The sequence below is a fragment of the Camelus dromedarius genome, chromosome 2 (assembly GCF_036321535.1).
Source record: "Camelus dromedarius isolate mCamDro1 chromosome 2, mCamDro1.pat, whole genome shotgun sequence".
NCBI classification, from domain to species: Eukaryota; Metazoa; Chordata; class Mammalia; order Artiodactyla; family Camelidae; genus Camelus; species Camelus dromedarius.
The window spans coordinates 55,093,955-55,112,883 of NC_087437.1; the positions used below are offsets into that span (position 1 = coordinate 55,093,955).

The 18,929-nt window shown below is 41.1% G+C and overlaps 1 protein-coding gene across 5 annotated transcripts in view; it reads left to right on the plus strand.

The window, feature by feature from the left end:
- The window catches only part of LPP (LIM domain containing preferred translocation partner in lipoma), a 631,758-nt gene extending 614,796 nt beyond the window's left edge, over positions 1-16,962 (plus strand). For all 5 annotated transcript variants that reach the window (XM_031453092.2, XM_064493711.1, XM_064493732.1 and 2 more), the window contains one exon: positions 1,906-16,962. In XM_031453092.2, coding sequence (XP_031308952.1) covers positions 1,906-2,034 — 129 coding nt within the window. In that variant the 3' untranslated portion in view covers positions 2,035-16,962. The remainder of the gene's footprint in view (positions 1-1,905) is intronic.
- Positions 16,963-18,929: the final 1,967 nt, after the last annotated feature.

Genomic DNA, 18,929 nt, shown 5'->3' on the forward strand with positions numbered 1-18,929 from the left:
TATAGAAATTATACCACAATAACGTTGTTTTAAAATTTTTTTAAAAAACTTAAAAATACAATTTTAACTTATCAAATAAACAATATAAAAAGAAAAAAATGGAAAAAATATTAAAGAGGGCAGGACACTGCCTAACACTGGACAAATCACTTCCCTCTCTGCTGCTCACTTCCCTGCCCATAAATCCAGGTGGTTTTGGATTCCCCCATTGTGGCTCCTTTTGTTTCTAAGATTCAAGGCGTTTTGGTTCCAGTGGTTGACTCTGGGCTCTTTAGGGTGCCCAGGTGACTGTTGTCATTCACTCATTGAATGCTTAAATCCATGTCATTCATGAACTTTTTTCTTTTTATTGCAATGAAAAGATTTCATTTAGCTCCATCGCTCAGTGTCCCAAATGCCTCTAGAGCTGCAAAATACCTGCCTATTCATTTGGGTAAAGCTGACCTTCCCAGGAACGTAACTATTGCTGCTGGTGCTGCTGCTCTGAGCAACACCCTTTTTGAACTTAAACTTCATTATCTGTCAGATTCAGATAGGAACCTCCATGACCCCCTTCCTGTCATGGTAGGCAGCACAGGTGAGGCACACCGGCCCTGTGGTCTTTTAAAAGAGTTTCTACGAAATAAGTTCATCGGTGTCTTTTTTTTAGATTCCACATATGAGCGATCTCATATGGTATTTTTCTTTCTCTTTCTGGCTTACTTCACTTAGAATGACATTCTCCAGGTCCATCCATGTTGCTGCAAATGGCACTATTCCACCCTTCTTTTATGGCTGAAAAATATTCCATTGTATAAATACACCACAACTTCTTTATCCAGTCATCTGTTGAGGGACATTTAGGCTGTTTCCATGTCTTGGCCATCGTAAATAGTGCTGCTGTGAACATGGGAAATTGACACACTATTGTAAACTGACTATACTTCAATTAAAAAAAAAAGAATTAAAAAAAGACTTTCTACTAATGGTAGCAAGGGCACACACCATGAGATGAAGCGCTGTATTTTTCTTTTCCAAAGAAACTTCTGTTTCCTCCAGAGGTGAAGGCCAGCATTTAGCTGTCATGTAACACTTTCCAAAATGGATGCTCAGGGGTGCTGCCAACAGCAGTATAATTCCTTACTATTATGAAGCTGTTTGCATTTTTTTCAAAGGACACACACACACCCATTTTCCTCCTTGGTCCTCCCAACAGCTTCATAAGGTAGGAATTGCAGGAATTATTTCCAGAGTGGCTATTGGCCCTCCTTGCCAGGAACAGAGCTAGGGTGGTGCCCAGGGGCCCTGTCCCCCGGCCCCACCCTCATTCCTCTACACCGCACTGTACCCTTTAGAAAGACGACAGATCACTCCTCCCCGCAAACCTTAGAGTTTCATCTTCTTTCTCAAGTTGGAGTGAGCATGCAGACCCACTGGTGGCCCTTCTGCTTAGCAGGAGTCCCTCTACAGTTTCTCTTTTACCCTGGAATTACCAAGAAATTCTGTCCCTCCATCTGTGTGTGTGTGTGTGTGTGTGTGTATTTTATTTTTCGAGAAAACCATAAGCTAATGTCAGCGGTAAAGGTGAGTGAAGTTCAGGATCTATTCTTGTTTTATTTTCTCTGGTTCTTGTGGCTGTTGCTGTTCGGGCGAGGGGAGCAGGTCCACCACTTGGAGCCGTAGACCCTCGGGCTGGTCTCTTCCTGGACCTATAGTCCCATTAAGTGACCTCAGGAGGGTCATTCTGTTCACATTTATGTCCCTAATCTCTACTCCAACTTAACGCAAGACATAGGGTGCTACATCCTGGGGAAGAACTAGGGGGGTCGGTGTGAAGAGGAAAGGTAGTAATTGGCCTTGAATGGAACGCAAAGACTCATGTTGACATTCGCACTGACATCCTTGTCCTGTGTCTTATTTTTCCAGGATTGTGGCGGTCTCCTGTCTGAGGGAGACAACCAAGGCTGCTACCCTTTGGATGGACACATTCTCTGCAAGACCTGCAACTCCGCCCGCATCAGGGTGCTGACCGCCAAGGCGAGCACTGACCTTTAAGTTCAGTTGCCTGTTTAGCCGTTAGTTGGTGGCTCTGAGAAAATGAGGAAAATGAAACACAAGAAAAACATAAGAAAAGATATAGGAAAAGAGAGGAAAGGCAATCAAGCCATAGGGTGGTCTCTACTTCATCCACTATTAACCTTTCTTTAGAAACACACAGAGTCTGAGACTTTTTGCTGTTGTTAAGTTCTTACCAAATACACATTTCACATTTAATCATGTAGGACCTTGATGGGCCTTTGTTCCCAAGGACTTCCACATTTTTGCACGGATTATGCTCCATCCCATTCACTTCTGCATTCCTTTAACTTTTAATCCCTGTGTTTGTCTCACTTTTCATCTGGTTGAATGGCTTGTTTTAGTGTGGTATTTGCTGTCACACAGTTTTCCCTGGGTGAGTCTGCCAGCTCACAGGTGCTTTTAGGCTTGAAGGCTCCATCTTATCACTTCCACATTGCCAGTGAACATAAAAGATAGCCATTCTTTTTACTGTGTATTGAAAAACAGATCTTTCTGTCACTCTAAACTGATCGTGTCCCTGGGGGGAAAATGCACAATTACATGTCAGGCTATAAAGCGTTTAAGCTACAAATTACGTAGATTAAAACAAGTCCAAATTTAATTTACAGCCATTTAAATTCAAAGTCTATAGTGACCAGTGGGGCCAGGGTTCATTTGAAAACAGATATTGGTGAGAGAAAACCAAACATCAGCCTTTTTCTAAAGAAACTATAGATGAAGTGTGCTGGATAAAGTGTTTGGGGCTTCCGTTTGAAAAGCTCATTATTACCCCCAAAATATGGATCTTAAGATTTTCCTTTTCTGTGCTAGCTGGACATAATAATACAAACTTGGTTTTCTCTAGAATGTAACATTTCCAGTACTGTCCCACTTTTTCATAGCAGAAATATTGCCGCATTTTTTTCTAACTTCTAAACACAACTACCAAAATTGACTTTTTCCCTAGAAGAAGATAGCTATAAAGCACGGTTCAAATTCTTTTTTATTTTTCCCTCCTGGACCAGGTCCTTTTTGCCTGACAATTGCAAATCAGAGCACATAAAATTGTGTTAGTTTTCTTTAGTTTACTTTAAAAAGACAAGAAAGCTTGAAAAGATTGTGAAACCACAGTTTCATTATTTTTATAATCCTTCTGCAACTCAAATTACATATTGCAGAAGACATTTTCCTATCTTCGATGTGACATTTATACCACACTTTCAAAGACAATCACTGAAAAAAAAAATGCCTTTTTGAGCTAAAAATATGCAGAGTCTCTGCCTGGAATCTTTATTCAAACTCTTATTGGGCAGTGGAATGCTTGCCTGCCAACTGCAGAACCACATCTGCTTTGTTAGGTTCCAACGTGTTTCTTTTAAGGAGTGATGCCTCTCTTAGTAGCAGGTTACCACTTTGTAGACTAAGTATTTTGGATTAAGATTAGTTAAACTTTTCTTCAAATCTTCCACAAGTATATACTTTTAAATTATAAAGTATTTTAAATATACACAAAAATATAAATAATAATATAATGAATCTCTGTGACACCCAGTTTAAGAAACAAATGTAACAAATATAGTTAACATTTCCCTTTAAACCCTTCCCTGATTCCACAGGTATCTTTTTCATGATTAGAAAAAAGTGATAAAGTCAGCTTTCTAGTCTTGACTTTTTTTTAATTTTTACTGTTAACACTCAGAAATGAAAAATTATTTTTGCATGTTTTGAATTACAACCCTGGCCGCAAGAATCACAGTTAAATTTACTTTAGTAGGAATAATCATAAGGGTGGTTCCAAAAAAAAATTTTTTTTTTCCAATGAGAAATTCTTAAGCCTGTGGCTCTTCTGAGTTAATCTGTGGCTCATTTGCTGGGGTCACCAGTTTTATTTTAGAGCCACCAGAGTTGTAGCTTTTCAACGTTTCCTTTGACCACTGCCCTTTCCTTACCTCGCAATCCTTAACTTATGTCTTATATTTCTCATCATGTGAAATATAAGGGATTCACTACGGGCAGTGTGTGAATTTTAGGCTACAGTGGCAACTGTATTTCTGAACTTCTGATTTCCAAATTAAAAGCCAGAGCATGCTGATGACCTCAAGGAGCACTGATTATTAGACAATTGGGGTGATAATGTAATCTGCTTGAATTGCTTCAGTGACTTGTTTCCTATGACATACTTGGAAGAAACTGTCTTTAGGTCAAAAGCAAAGAACCCGATTTATTGAGGGATGACCTTTATCTCTTGAAGTGCAGTCATCCTATTATGAATTTTGCCAAAATAGGGAGAATTTATGAAATATTTATCCTATAAAAATGCAATAACATTCTACTTGTTTGTTACATTTAAGTCCTTATGTAACTGAATGTTTACATGCCAAAAAAAAAAAAGTTGTGAGAAATGCTGTCACAGACCCATCCCTGTGGCATTGCCAGAATCTGCTTGCTTACAATCTTTATAGTGCATTTTTATCACATAACCTCAGAGTATCTTTACCAAAGATTTTTAAAGTAAATCTCTTTTTAATATAGACTTATCATACTTTTATAATAATGAATGTGCACACAGACATATACAGAATATTTAGATTTAGATTTTTTTTTTCTTTCACAAGGTATAATAAGGAAAGGATCCTAAAATATTTTATTTCAGGATTTCTTAACTCTATGATTTATATCGCTATCTTGTCTTCTATTAATTGTTTGGTGTCAACAATGCCAAATCACTCTTTACTGTTTTAGTTACATGAAATTTTGCCTATAACAGAGATATAAAGATCTATCACCTTAAGGTTTATAATTCTCTTTTGATGTATTGTCTTGATGGTTATCATTTAAATACATAAATAATGGAAAAGAATCAGAGAGTCTATAAGAGAAAGTTTGTAAAAATATACTGATTTTTTTAAAAAAAATTGTCAAGAACACAAATATTTGGTAGTTCCATGTAACATGAGAGACGTTGGAAAAGGAAAAAAAACCCACTATGTCCTGGGCTCTGTGGACCATTTCAAAATGAGATTTCTCCATTGCCTGGATCCCCAGCTCAAGACAACTCTGTGGAGTCTCATCTGCAAGCAAATTGGCCTTTAAGACTCAAAAATAAGTTTTGTGTCCAAGCAGAATGCATGAGGGCTTTGAGATCTCAGACCTCTCTGCAGCCCAAAGATAGGGGTTCTTTTTCCTCTCATTAACACATTGTTTCTGTAGAAGCAACTTCTCTGATCAAAATTACTTCATTGAGTGTATGCTGATTAACACAGTGGAGTTATCAGCCCTATCACTGTTGTCCCACTATGAAAGATTCTGCAAAGATGTTTTTGATGTTTCAAGTGTATAAAACTCTAACTCCATTTCAACAAGTATTTTATATTTGGGTGGAGAGGAAGGAAAAGAGCATTTTAGCATGGGGCTGTCACAGAGGGTTTATGGACTATGGACAGGACTCTGAAAGCACAACTTCCAACGGTTTTCCTAGTTAGTAAATATCCTATTAATGTGAACCAGCCAGGAATAACAGTGTTATTTCTATTTGATGTGGTTGGGGCTTCTCTTGTCAAATTTGCCTCGGCTGCCCCTTGGTCCCTCCATTATCAGGTTTTGAAGGGTGTTGGGGAAATGACGGCAGCTGCTAGGGAGATCAGGGAAACACTGATGTGACCTCACAGCCTCTCGCCGCTCCTCTTGGCTTGGGTAGGCCTTTTTTGCCATATACATTTCTAGAAGTATTGCTGTTCTACCTTAGGATTTCACATTTGTAGTTTAAACAAGCGATTGTCCATCTGTTGCCTGGAGCTACAGGACATGTGTGTTATGAATGAAATATGACAGCATGTTCCATACCCTGCTTTAGCCATCTGTAGGAAACCAGGAGGCTGACAAAGATATACCTCTGCGAAATGTGCCTCAAGTCCATTTCCTGAGATCGCTCTTCTGGTGCACTTCCATGGGAGATAATCAGAGAGCCACGTGTACTTCTGCCTTAATTTTCAAGAACTTTACGTTACTATGAATGCTCCACTCAAGTGTCTATCACGTAAATTACCACCCCCACGCCTCAAAGATATACTGATCAAAAAGTCAAAATCCAGAGAAGTCTGAACCCTTCACCTTCATGTATGCTAACAGTATTTCTGTCCTCGCCGTCTCTTGAAGTGCCTTGTAGATTCCTAAACTAGGAAAGCATCCTTATGCCACGAGGTGTGTCTTGGATGTTGTTGATGATTGGGTGGTCTGCCTTGGTGGCCTTCCTCTGGTTTTGTCAGAGACTTCCGCTTGGGCCTTTAACACCCGTTCAGCATATCCACTTCTTTAATTGCCATAACTTTTTGATTTGTCTGTTTTTGTTTTGTTTTGTTTTTTAATTTAATGGTGGACAGAACCAGCTGAGGATCTTGGTTCTGAGTCATTTTGATGGTGCAGTCATGAACATTTCAGGTCAAATTATTTCCTTCACAGGTAACTTTTCTTATGAGTCTGTTGTTAAGCTGACTTATTATTCCAAACCTTTAAAAAGTGATCTGATTAAAGCTATCTGACTTGATGAGAGTTCTTCCTCTTTCTTGCTTTCCCTCCATTTCTCCCTCCCTCTTCCTTTCTTCCCTTCTTTCCTCCCTCCCTTTGTTCCTTCTGATTTCTACTCATTAATGCTATTCCGCTTGGACTGTTCATAAATAAATTAAATCAATGCATTAGGCTCCTTATGGAATTGTGATCATATTAAGGGAAGACTTGTTCTACTGCAAGATATATGCAACCTCCATAAATCCTTCCTTTAAAAGGACATATTTTCCAGATTGTGTTTATTCATAAAGTGAGGTGAGATAATAGAGTCTTTCAGTTTTATTTTAATGAGTTTTCATCAGGGATTCAGATCATAGAGTTCTTGGCAAATTCATTTATGACTGCCCTACTTTTCCCAGCTATGTGCAAAATGATCTTTCTAAGACTAGGTTAAGGTTCTTTTTACTTTAATCCAAAGCATTTTGACCAACAAAACAATCATGGTTTTAAGTGGTGGCTGGTTATTTTAGATCAGTGAAACTTGAGAATTTTCCTTATGGCAGGGAAAAACTATTATCCTTCTAGAATTTTTACACATATCAGCATTTTTCCCATGACAATAATATTACATCCTAATACTTGAACACTTGAAAACCTAATACACAGTATTTTTCAGGGGGTGGGGCAGCAACAGAGGTTTTCCGGAAGCACAGATGACAGGCCTGTAGTCTGTTTATGAAAACAACCTGAGAAGAACAAGCTGGGTCTCTCCGTCAAGCATTTAGGTCTGAGACTCTTTTGAACTCTGACTAACACTGATAAAAACATGTCCTTTCTATCCATTTTTTTTAGTTTCTTTGGAAAAAGCTGATGATTTTAGGAATGTGTTTCCATTTTTGGTTTCTGTCTTCAGTTCCATCTTCTCCAAGTTGACCTTGATTTTCCTTTTTGGGAGGGTCACATGTGAGCAAAGTAAAAGCATACCCAGTACATACATAATTCAGCACATATGTGAATCTGCCCAGAATTAACGATAGTCTCAGTGGGTGTGTTGTTTTGATATATAGGCAGAGGTTGTTGTTTCTGTTTTGTTTTGTTTTTTAACCTGTCTCCAAGAAGAGAGGGACTCAGGAGGGAAGGAAGAATTCCAGAGAAGGGGAAGGTCAATTAAAAAGATGACAAGAGAATTCTTGCATAGTCCAACTCTGAGAGTTTTCACAGGGGTTTTAATGATTAGCAATTATAGTTGTTTAAACACATAAAATATTTATGTTTCCAAGTTTATGAGGTGTTTAAAAATCATTATGGCTAACAATGTATTTTTCCCTTGTCAGAAGAGAGTGAAATGAGAGCGTCTTCTCAGCCCCGTGGTATGGCCGAAACTACACAGAACTTTCATAACCCACGTCCTTTCATCCTTCTGTGGGAGGGCTGTAGCTCATTCTCTTTCTGATGGATGGTGGTGCAGGTTCTTACCTACTCTTGGGCAAGCCACGCTACACCCGAAGCATCTCGGAAGGTCAGATGTTTCTAGTTTCACACCGTCAGTGTTTCATCATCCCTTTCCGGTGGGCTTACCTGGTGAGCACAGTGAGCAGGAGTTTCTTCGGTCTGGGGTCTCTTGTTTAAATCCAGTCACCCACTTTCTGTAATGTCTTGCCTAGACAGCTGTACTCGATTTGTACTACTTCTCCCCTTTTTTACTTACAAGCACAGAAAACCAATTTTATCGTACTAAGTTTAAAAAGGAAGAAATATAGAATAACACATTTTCCCTTCAATCTAGACAGGGAGAACACTTGCTCCTTTCTCTGCTTTACTTCCCCAGCCCTTCTGCAAAAAGTTGTGGACTCTGTTTTCAGTTACTCAGCATGCAAGTGGCTTATTGCATAGCCAGTTGGTAGAAGATGCATTTTATTAAACTCATTGACTTTTCCCCATTGATACTCCACAAAAAATTACTGGAATCTTTGCCCTTTATTTCTGATTGCTATTTAATTTACAGCAGTTTCTAACCAATTCAGTATCTCTCATGCTAACCTTTGTTATAAGCATAAATTGATACTCTACTTGCAAAAAGTTATATATACTAGAAAGAACAGAGAAACCTACAGCTAATTCCTTTGTGATACTTTAAGATGGTTGCATAAGTCCTTCTCTATGTGTGTCTTTGTTACTTTTTCCAAGATGCTCATCCATGTATGGGCAAGGGAAAACATCATTCATCTAACTCTGATACATTTACCTAATACACACAAATAGAAGTCTTATTAAATGACACTCACATTCAAGCAACTTGGTACTGAACACAGCTTCTAAATTCAGTTTTCAGCCCCAGGAGTAGAATGATCTACGAAGATTGAGCCAGGTTTCACTATGTCATCTTGTGTTCTGTACCAGTGTAGAGGGTCATAGCTGACCCCAAGCCACAGTGCTGTTCTACACATAGACTCATGGGTCCTTTAAGGATCTGAATCTCCTGTTATTTTGCTGACAAGTCACCCTCCCACATTTTCTAGACCTGGCCGGTATGTAGTACCATTCGCAGCAGTCCCTTCTACCATTGGGGCAGCTTTTTTCTATGAAAATTCTTCCATTTGTTAAATGAAACTCTGGCTCTGAAGCTACAAAAGAAGTCTAATGTCTAAATCTTGGTCTCTAGGTTGGATATCACTACTCTTTCAGCTTTCCTCATTTAGTGACATGGTATCAAGTCCAATCACCCTTCTGCTTCTCCTTTGAACAGTTGGACTCAACAATATTTCCTAATTTTATTTCAATCTACTCAATGAAATGTAGCAATCATTTTGGATCAGGCCAGATAACACCACTTTTTTCAGGGCTGAAAGTAAGTAGAATTGGAATCATCCAAAGGAAACTAATATTCAATGTGGACATCCCCCCAAGGACTCAGACCCAGGAGAGTGGAGGATGGAGGAGGATAGGTCTCCCATGTGAGCAGAACAGGCATGGCCTTTACTGATTTTGACGTTCCCAAAGTCAAAGTCAGTCTGAGACTAGGAAGCGAGCTGGTGCTTGTGTCATCCATGAAAGTCCCACTTCTTGGTCAGCGTTCACAGAGTCTTCCAACCTTTTCCCTTTATCTTTGTCTTTTCAAGAGTAAGACCTGTCTTGTCCATGTTCCCGTACTGCATATGCAAAAAGAGTCCTGGGCACTTCAAAATTTCCACATAAATGTTTCTGGCTGATTGATTTTTGAGACTAGCTTTCATCTTCTTTGAACAAATGTTTGTACCTGGAGATGCTGCACTTCAGATCAAGTGAGCAACTTCCCTGCTCAGTCAGTCAGGAAGTGTCCTTAGCAGTCCACATTTTCTCTATACTTTTATCTTCTAACATCTTTATCTTTTACTCATCTACTCAATTTAATAATCACTCTAAGGGAATCAGCCCCTAAGTAACTTCGATTCAGGCCAACTGCAGTGAGATCAAAGAGGTTCCGTCTGTACTCCAGAGGAAGGAGTGTAGCATCAGCAAAAGTAATTCTTCCCAGTGGCATCAGTGACGCTTCCTGGAAGAGTGAAATTTGTTAAGAAATCTTGTACTGATTCATAGGCTTGATTTAGAAGTTGAGAGAGGAATATTTAAGGCACCAGAAACAACAGGAGAGCATAGGTTATACCCACAGAAAACCCTCTGCTTTACAGATTCTGGAAGGTCCTTATCAGGAGAAGTGGCTTCCAGATACTTGGGGTCAGTGAGAAGTTGAAAAGCATAGAGGAAGGTTGATTCAATTGTTATTTGCTTTTCCATATCTATATAACTGTAAGATAGGAAAAGCTGTCAAAATATAATCCAGTACTTACAGCATGAATCGGAACCTTTTTTGATAATATACAAACGGATATTCATATCAGCTCATAGCTACATACTGCACTCTTGAACACCCTGTCTTTTGAGCCCCCACAAGACTATGAGCAAGATGCCTCTTTTCCTATTGCTTCTCGGTCCACTTGATGTTACGATTCCCTTACAGATTTATTGCTAAGGGATAATCCAGACTCTACTTAAACGTCACCTGCATCAAGAAGCTCATTACTTCTTAAGCTCTTCCATTTCCTCCATCACACTTTGTTCCAGGCTCCAGAACCAGACTCCGGGGCTTAGGTGCTCCTTGGTGCCACACAAAATTAATCTTTAGTACATAACAAAATGTGCTTCTTCCCTCTGTTTTCTTTCCAAATATATTTTGTTTTTAGCAACATATTTAAAAACAAAACTTTGATTTTTTTTTTTAGCTGAAGGATTATAAATATCCTTAAACATCCTTAAAAATAGTCTGAAGGATTTTCTGAGGGTCAGGTTTTAGAGTTTCTGAGTTTGGGGTTGTGGTTTTTACTTTCTTATTCAAAAGACAAACTGTTCTGACAGTTGTTATGTAGCTCCTCCCAGTAACTAACCCATGAAATACACTCGTCATCCCACCTGCTGATAGTGACCCTGAAATGTGAGGAAATGTCAGTGTGTGATCTCCACTTCTAACAAGGAAAGCGTCAAAAGCAGAAGATCATGGTCCTGCTGAAATGTATTACTTCTGGCCAGTTGTTCTGTGCGAAAGACGGAGGTTCTATTATGTTCTGGTTTTCTGCAGAAATGTGTAAATTCTTTCATTACTGTCCTGAGTTCCTGTGGAGCTGCAGTAGCATCGTCTGGTCTCTGAGAGAACCAGGCTTGCAGACTCTTCCACCCCTGCCTGGAATTCGAGAGCCCTGATGTCAGAACCTGTCACCAGCCCCCTGGGCAGGACCGGGAGGTGGCTTTCTGAGCTCTAAAATAATAACTCCTAAGAGAGCTTACAAACTGCTTTCGCACGTAGAACAGCCCTGGGAGGAAGGTTATTAATAGCCCTATCCTGGAAGAGAAAGCTGAGGTTCAGAATCGTTAAGTGACTTGCCAAAAGCAATAGAGCCGGTAAATGGCAGATTTGGGGACGTCCCCAGGTCTTGGCATTCCCGTGCCCTCTGCAGGCGTGGCTCTCAGGGCACAGAGGGCACGACGTGTGCTTCTTGCAGACCCCCGTGCCCCCATAGGTCACTTCGCTGGCAGGTGGCAGAGACCATCTGGAGCTTGCGTGCCTTTTCTGTGTCATCTTGTGGGAAACTGCCAGGTGTTCTGTCTGATGGGCAGCGCGGTGGAGTCAGTGAGGACAGGCCACCGCTAGGAACACACACAGCAGGCCTGAAGTTCGCTGCGGCAAGTTTCCCCAGAGACAGTGGTTTGCTTTGCATTAACTGAAAAATTCTCTGGAACTGTGAGGTTCAGAATATCAGCCGAGACCGAATCATTTAGAATTCAGTGGAGTGTGGAGGTGATGTGATCCTTCAGACAAGCCTGTCTCTGGTGGGCCAGGGTGTGTGCCCCACAGAGGCAGGAACCGCTGTGGGTAAACAGGGCAGATTCTCTCTCCGGCCACGCTTATTCGAGGCCCACCAAGAATATGACAGCATCAGGCATGATCGAGCCGACCGACCGACCCTGACCTCGAGATGCCTGTGAACAAATGCCCTGGAACTCGTTGCAGTCCTGTGACTTGGCTTTTGCCATTTGATAGCCTGGCTTCCCCAGCTGTTGTCGTTCTGTGATTTGTGTGTGCTTATCACGGGGGGTCTGGTACTGCGCGTTCCCAGCGGACTGACTTGGAAGCCTGAGCATGTTATTCTAGAACCCGTTCCACGTGGCAGGTCCACAGCTGGGCGGTCCTTCCCTTGAGCTGCACCCCTCAGGAAGCTGTGACTTTTGATGTGTGCACTTGGGGTTGTATTTCCTCCCCATGTCTCCTTATAGTTGTTTGGCTTTAAGTTAAAATCTGCTAACTGATAAATATTATTTCTTTATCTGAGTCAAATCTACTGCAGGGAACCTTTAAGATGATCTTACCTATTAAGCTTTCTAGTAATTTTCCCTTCCTAGATCCACCATCCATCATGGAGGTCTCATCATCCACCTGCTTAATTTCCCTGGGATTCACAAGGGGCAGGTTGAATAACAGATGGCCCCTCACCCCTCTCCAATCTTCACACCTGGAAAATACAGGAGGTGCCGGTGGGGCCAACTGGGGAGTAGCCCTGGCTGAGCTGGCAACATTCAGACCCTGGAAAGGTGCTGCATCTTCCCGTGAGGTGTAATGAATGTTATGATTGACGGAGCGGAAAATGATTCCTGTGGAAGAAATGGCGACCCCCAGCACAGGAGTGGCTTAGTACAGGCAGCATTTTGAGAAATTTTCAGAATTATCTAGGTGAGTACTCCTGAGTCAGAGACTCACTTGGCTGGAACCTGTGATGTCTTGTCGGAATAAATGTGAGGCTGTGAATATGAAAAAGCAGCCCTTTAAATAAAAATAAAAGGCGCCATAAACTCTGATTTATCTTTACATAGTATGAAAGAAATTACTCTTTTTTTTTCTTTCCCCCATTCTACACAACATTGCCCCCCTCTTACTTAGGGAAAATACCACAGTGCTGTCTTCAAAATACACACCCATGCACGTGAGTGCCCACACGTGCACGCACACACACAAACTCACACACATACACACACAGGCATCTTCCAAGAGAGCTGATCTTTCAAAAAGGAAATCTTATTTTAAAACACTTGGATTTTTCAGGCCAAGAAACTAATAATTTCTAGACCTGACCCATTTTTGTGGCTGCCAAAAAAGAAAAGAAAAAGCTATTTAAATTTTGTACGGCTCCATTTATCTCTTAAAATATGCCAGAGCAATTTGAGGTGGGGGTGGAATCCCTCCTGCTTGATTCTCTCTTTACATTTCTATCTGTTGGGAAAAGGATAAAGGATTATTCCTGGGCGATTAGTGTTGATGCATTGTGTCGCCACTTTGTTCGGGGTCTGCTTCGCTTCAGACTGAGGCGTAAGAAAAATCGTTGCTTTTTGGACTCCTTTCCCTCCATCACGAGGGAGTAAATATTAAGCCTGAATGTCTTTCCACGCCAAATTATTTCACTCCATCTCTGAAGTCATTTAGAAAATGCAAAAGAGGGCGAAGTAGCTTTTCTTGGATATATTTCTCTTGTTTTTTTTTCTTTCTTGGAGACAAATCTAAAGGGAAAAAAAAATCCAGTTCCTTTTGATCTCTCTTTCTCTTTGGGTGACAGTGATGATCACTTAGTAATTATAAACCAGAAGTAGAAGAGCTCAGCCAGGTTGTGATGTATCTGCCAACATGTCTCATTCCTTCAAATACAGACTTTGAGAGGAAGAGATTTTATCATTTAAATGCCAACAGTAGGAATGGCCTCATATTTTAACTTTCAAACAGTAAAAGGCGAGTTGATACTTGGGCAGTGTTTGCATTTTACTAGGCCTGTACACCTTGTGCTGAGTGTGTAGGCGAGTGCCGCTCCATCAGCCTGTCCGGGTGAGCGTGCCAGGAAGCGTCAAAGTGCCTTGGACTCTCCTCACAAGGTGGCAGATCAGAACTGGTGTAGGCTGTGCCAGCCTTCTTACTCAACTGAAATATCTGAACTGAGCTGTATCCTTGATGAAGGATATTTAGGGCCCTGGAAGCTAAATCTCGTCACCCACCAACAGTTTATAACGAAGCAGTCGCAAAGCCATGGTGAAATGACTTTCTTCCTTTCAGTACCCGTTTATTCTGTTGGGAAAGCTGATGAACAAATGATCCAAGAATTATTTCATCTTAAAGTGAGAACGCATACCTCCCCAACCTCTGAATTAGTCCTCATTCGTGTTCAGGAAGCAGATGAACGAGCAAACAGAATTAAGGATGACATCGATTGTCTGATTATTTAGCATTAAAAAAATTACATGATTTCATGTGCCTTAAGCAAAGATTCTAACTAGATGCAAAAGTGTCACCGCTGGATGTAGGGTGGGAATTTTACCATGTTACCTGTGCAACTAATTACTCCATTTTTTGTTTTGCCTTTTAAATTTCACTTTATTGTTAGTTTTGCAGATTTGGGGCTGGCTCTTTCTCTGCTGGGATTATGAGACGCGCCCCCCCAAAAAAGGAAGGGAAAGGAAGAACTTTCTGGGTAGCAACTCTGTGCCGTCAAGTAGACGTGGTGCAAAGACACAGAGCCCGAGGATGGTAATTTTCTCTGAGCCGCACACACCAGCTTTTATTTCATGGCTTTGTCACAGGCTTTTCTCCTTCTGTGCTGTCACCTTTGAGAAAAACGATTGCACCTTCTCCAAGTCTGCCTTTTAACAGCTACAGTTGAGTTGGCAAGACTTCCCCAGCTCTGAATAGAGCCATTTGCCGACTCCGGCCTCTTTGCGAGACTGACTCAAATCTGTGATCTTCTGTTCAGCATACACATCAGCAAAGTGAGAAGATGAGCACTAAATATAGGCTCTATTAACTTTACTTTTAGATTTACTGCCTTCAAAAAGTGCCTATTCTGAGAAACATAAACGTTATTCCTACATATGTCTGTACACACGGCACCCAGAGTCAGACCGTGAAGCCTTCAAAAACACACCATCGAAAGGAGTAGGTGCTAAGATAAGGAAGCCTTGCCAAAGGGAAGAAAGTCACTCATTTCCAGTATCGCCTCCCGAGTGGCACCATGGAACAGACTGCAAGCTCATTCCCTGCGCATCCCTTGCTGATACAGCCACTTTGTATTTATATCCTCCTGGATGGTGGCACAGCGCTGAGGCTTCCTGTCCTCTCCCTCAAGGGAATATGTGCTTTCTGGAATTGGAACATTCAGTCAGGAAAAAGAATTGTCGAAGAGAATTAATGAGCCAGGATCTGTATTAGGGTATGTGTCATATGTGTGTTTTATAAACTAAGCATTGGTGGGTTTAGCATGTCAGCACATCGCTTCCCCTTTCCTCTCTCAGGCTAACATCAGTGAAAACTAAAGAAAAGTCTTGGCTCCTGAGAATTGGAGGCTCAGGGGGCCAGATGCCCTTGCCAGATCCTTAGAGCATCTCTCTACTTTGATTCTTCAAAATAGTAGCATATGTTGTCTAATGGCTTTTGTTTCCATGGTCTGTCCCTGGCATCGTGGCTGCAGCTCTTGTCCGTGGAGCAGCAGCACAGCCTAGGAAGACGGATTCTTCCCCAGGTGCGGCAGTAGGAGAGGGCTCCAGTAAGTGGGACGAGGTGGACTGTGTGATTTTAGGAAAAGGGTTGAAGGGAGGACGTGCTTCCAAAAAAGATCTTTCTCAATGTGTCGTCTGACTCAACCAGCTGGCAAATCCCACTTGCCAAGTCGCTCTCTTCCCTTCTAAGTCAGTTGGTTCCATGTTCACTTGGTTCCGCCTCTGCTTTGGGAAAGCAAGATACCTCCAGTTAGCCTGTTCCCAAGGAAGCTCTTGGCATCCTCTTGGTTGTAAAGTTGTCTCCTGTCCCACCCAGTTTCACCAAATGGAAGGGAAGGAGGATAAGGGGTGGAAGATGCTTTCCATGCCGTTGCAGGCAGCCATCCTTCCGTTTGCCATCTCAGGAGCTCCACTACTTAAACTGGGGTGGGGGGGGTGTCACCGTTTCATTAATTTCAAGAGGATGGACCACCTTCCTGAGTTGTCATGTTACGAGACCATTTGTCTCCTTGGAGACAGTGATACTCTTCACAAAAACTGTCCACTCTTCCTGTTGATGTTCTTGTTCTGTTCTTACCTTATGCAATTTCAATACTAGTCAATTTCTACTTTTTAGAGAGATGTTAGTGTTAGATAAGAGCTCAGAAATCTCTATATGATATCAGAAGGGGCATCAGGACACACAGAGTTTTTCCCACACAGTTTTTCCTCCTTGGATCCAAGATGGACCGGGAAAGAGCATCGCATGGCTTTGCTCCAGGTTTCAGTCTGATCGTGACTATGAGAGAGTTTTACATTAAATGTTAAATGGTATTTATAAGTGGATAGATCAAGGAGAAGGGGGAGAAGAGGAGAAGCCAGGTTTTCTCTGTATTAAATGTGTCAAAGAGCAAGAACTTCCTCCTAAGTACAGGCATAGCCCCGCCATGATCAGCTGCTGGTCTGAATGACATTCTTTGACTTAGAGAAAGCCACACAAAAACATATACGGAATATGCCTTTTTTCATGTGTGTGCTACTGGCAGGGCCATGGTATTCCCAGAACACAGATTTCTCTTTTTTATTCTTAGCAAATTGCATTTCGCCACTACATCATGAACCATCACTGATCTACCCAAAATAGCCCTCCTGGTAAGAGGATAGAACCTGTTATAAGCAAGTGATTTGGGTATTTTCTTTTGTATTTATACATTACCAACTATATTAAATCATGTTTCTATTTACCTTCTATCAGTTTTTTCTATCAATTATGTTTTTCCAACGCTGTATAAGAATAAATATGAAAATTATATTCCTTTTTTTCTGTTAAAGAATCGCAACTACGTCATTATATTTAGAAATCCAATAAACTCACTACGTTTACTTGCCTGTGTGTGGAATTCTTTTTGAGTGGGACAGCTCCCGCCTCCTTCCTTCCAGCCTCTTTTACTGTGATTCATTTTTTTTACCTCATTGCTTTCCATATGTTCTCCTGAGAGAGGGAACGTCTCTCAAAGCAAATGTGATGCCAACAAGCGTACGAAACACCTACTCTTCTCCACTCTTGAGCACAGACCTTCAGGTTAGACATGTTCTAGAATTACTTGACCACTCCTTGTCTTAACCTTTCAGGGGAAGAACTTTTCCCTTTTAAAGTCGGATCCAAGTCAGTCAGTTCCTGTGAGGGGTGGGGGTAGGAACGAGAGATTCTCCACCTGCAGCGCTAACAGCTGGTTGACTTTTCGCACTTTTACTCCATCTGTGCTACGCATACTTTTCCGACACTGAGAATCTGCTCTGTGCTAGGCGTCTTGAAGGAGATGGATATAAATCAGACATCGCTCCTGCTTTCAAGAAGTCTGTAGTCTAGTAGAGCTGATGATATGGACGCAAATAACTGGGAAGAAGAAAGGAAGAATCTATCAGACACATGGGAGAGTGTAACTCAGCATTTTTTAAAGGCTTCACTGCTTACTGTTAATAGCCCTGTGGTCTGGAATGAGTTTACCCTCATTTTATAGATGAAAGTGTTAAGAATGTGAGAAATAAAGGTAACAACCCAAATGACCATACATATTTTTTTTCCATTTTTTAAAGGAAGAGGTCTGCAAGAGAACCCAGTACCCCGACCCCCAGCCTAGCCTGACTCAAGAGTGACTAGCAGTAGAGAGAACACGAAACTCCTTCCATGAAATTCAGAAAAGGAGATCGCTTCTCCTTCCCGCTTAGGCTTTGGGTTGGCTCTCCAACCTCACATTTCAGCCTACTAATGCCGACGGGTCTGAGAGCCCAGGGGCCAGAGCTCTGTGAGGCACTGTCATTTTCAAAGGTGCCAGGTGCACACAAAGTGCATCTCTGAAGTAACAGATGAGAGGTGCATCACTGGGGTGCAGAGAATTCGTAACTTCTTGCCAGAAAGTTGTACACAAAGAAGAGCATGTAACATGCCCCCTTGGCTTTCCTTTCTCTTATTTTCTCAGATTACTCACTTTATGTTCTTTGCCTCCCCCACCACTCCATATTTTAACGCTGTACATACATTTATTTGCCCGTATTCATCCAATGTGAGAGCTAGAGGGTCCTTACCATGTTCTCTGATTTTGTGAGGAAATACTAAGTCCCAGAGATAGGAAAGGATTCGCCTAAGGTCACAATATAATTTAATTACAAGGCTGGACCTTGTGTCCTGGGCTGACTCTCAGTCCTGCGCTATCATACTGATAACTTCAATAATGTGGAAGACAGTAGGAAAAGAGTTTTATCTACAATTTCTATTTCTAAGAAAAAGAAAGACATTTAAAAAATGAACAAAAGCTGAAAGGGCTTAATGTCCATAGGCCCTAACTAAAAGGAATTCTAAAAGATACATGTCAGGAAGAAAGAAAATGAACCAGGAAGGAACATTGGTGATGCAACAAGAAATGGTGAGCAAAGACACTGGTAACCATACAGTTCAATCTCAAAGAAGTTGAGCTTATAGTTTATCCCAGGAATATAGGAGAAGCTAAACATGAGAAAGTTGATTAATTCACCACTTTCACAAAACAAAATAGAAAAACGTTATGATCATAATTTCCTAATAGATGTAGAAAAAGATTGTAATACAGCAAAACATTCATAAAAGAGCAACCTCTTAGCAAACTAGGAATAGAAAGAGACTTCCTTGACTAAAGTCTACCTATGCAAAAATGGCTCCACATAGTGAAACCTTAGAAGTAATTATTTCAAATCGTAAACAGGAGGATACCTGCTGTCAACACTTCTATTCAACTTTGTACTGAAGATTCCAACCAGTATGGTTATAACAGAAACATGAATAAAAGATACAAAGAAAAGAATGCAAGAAACCA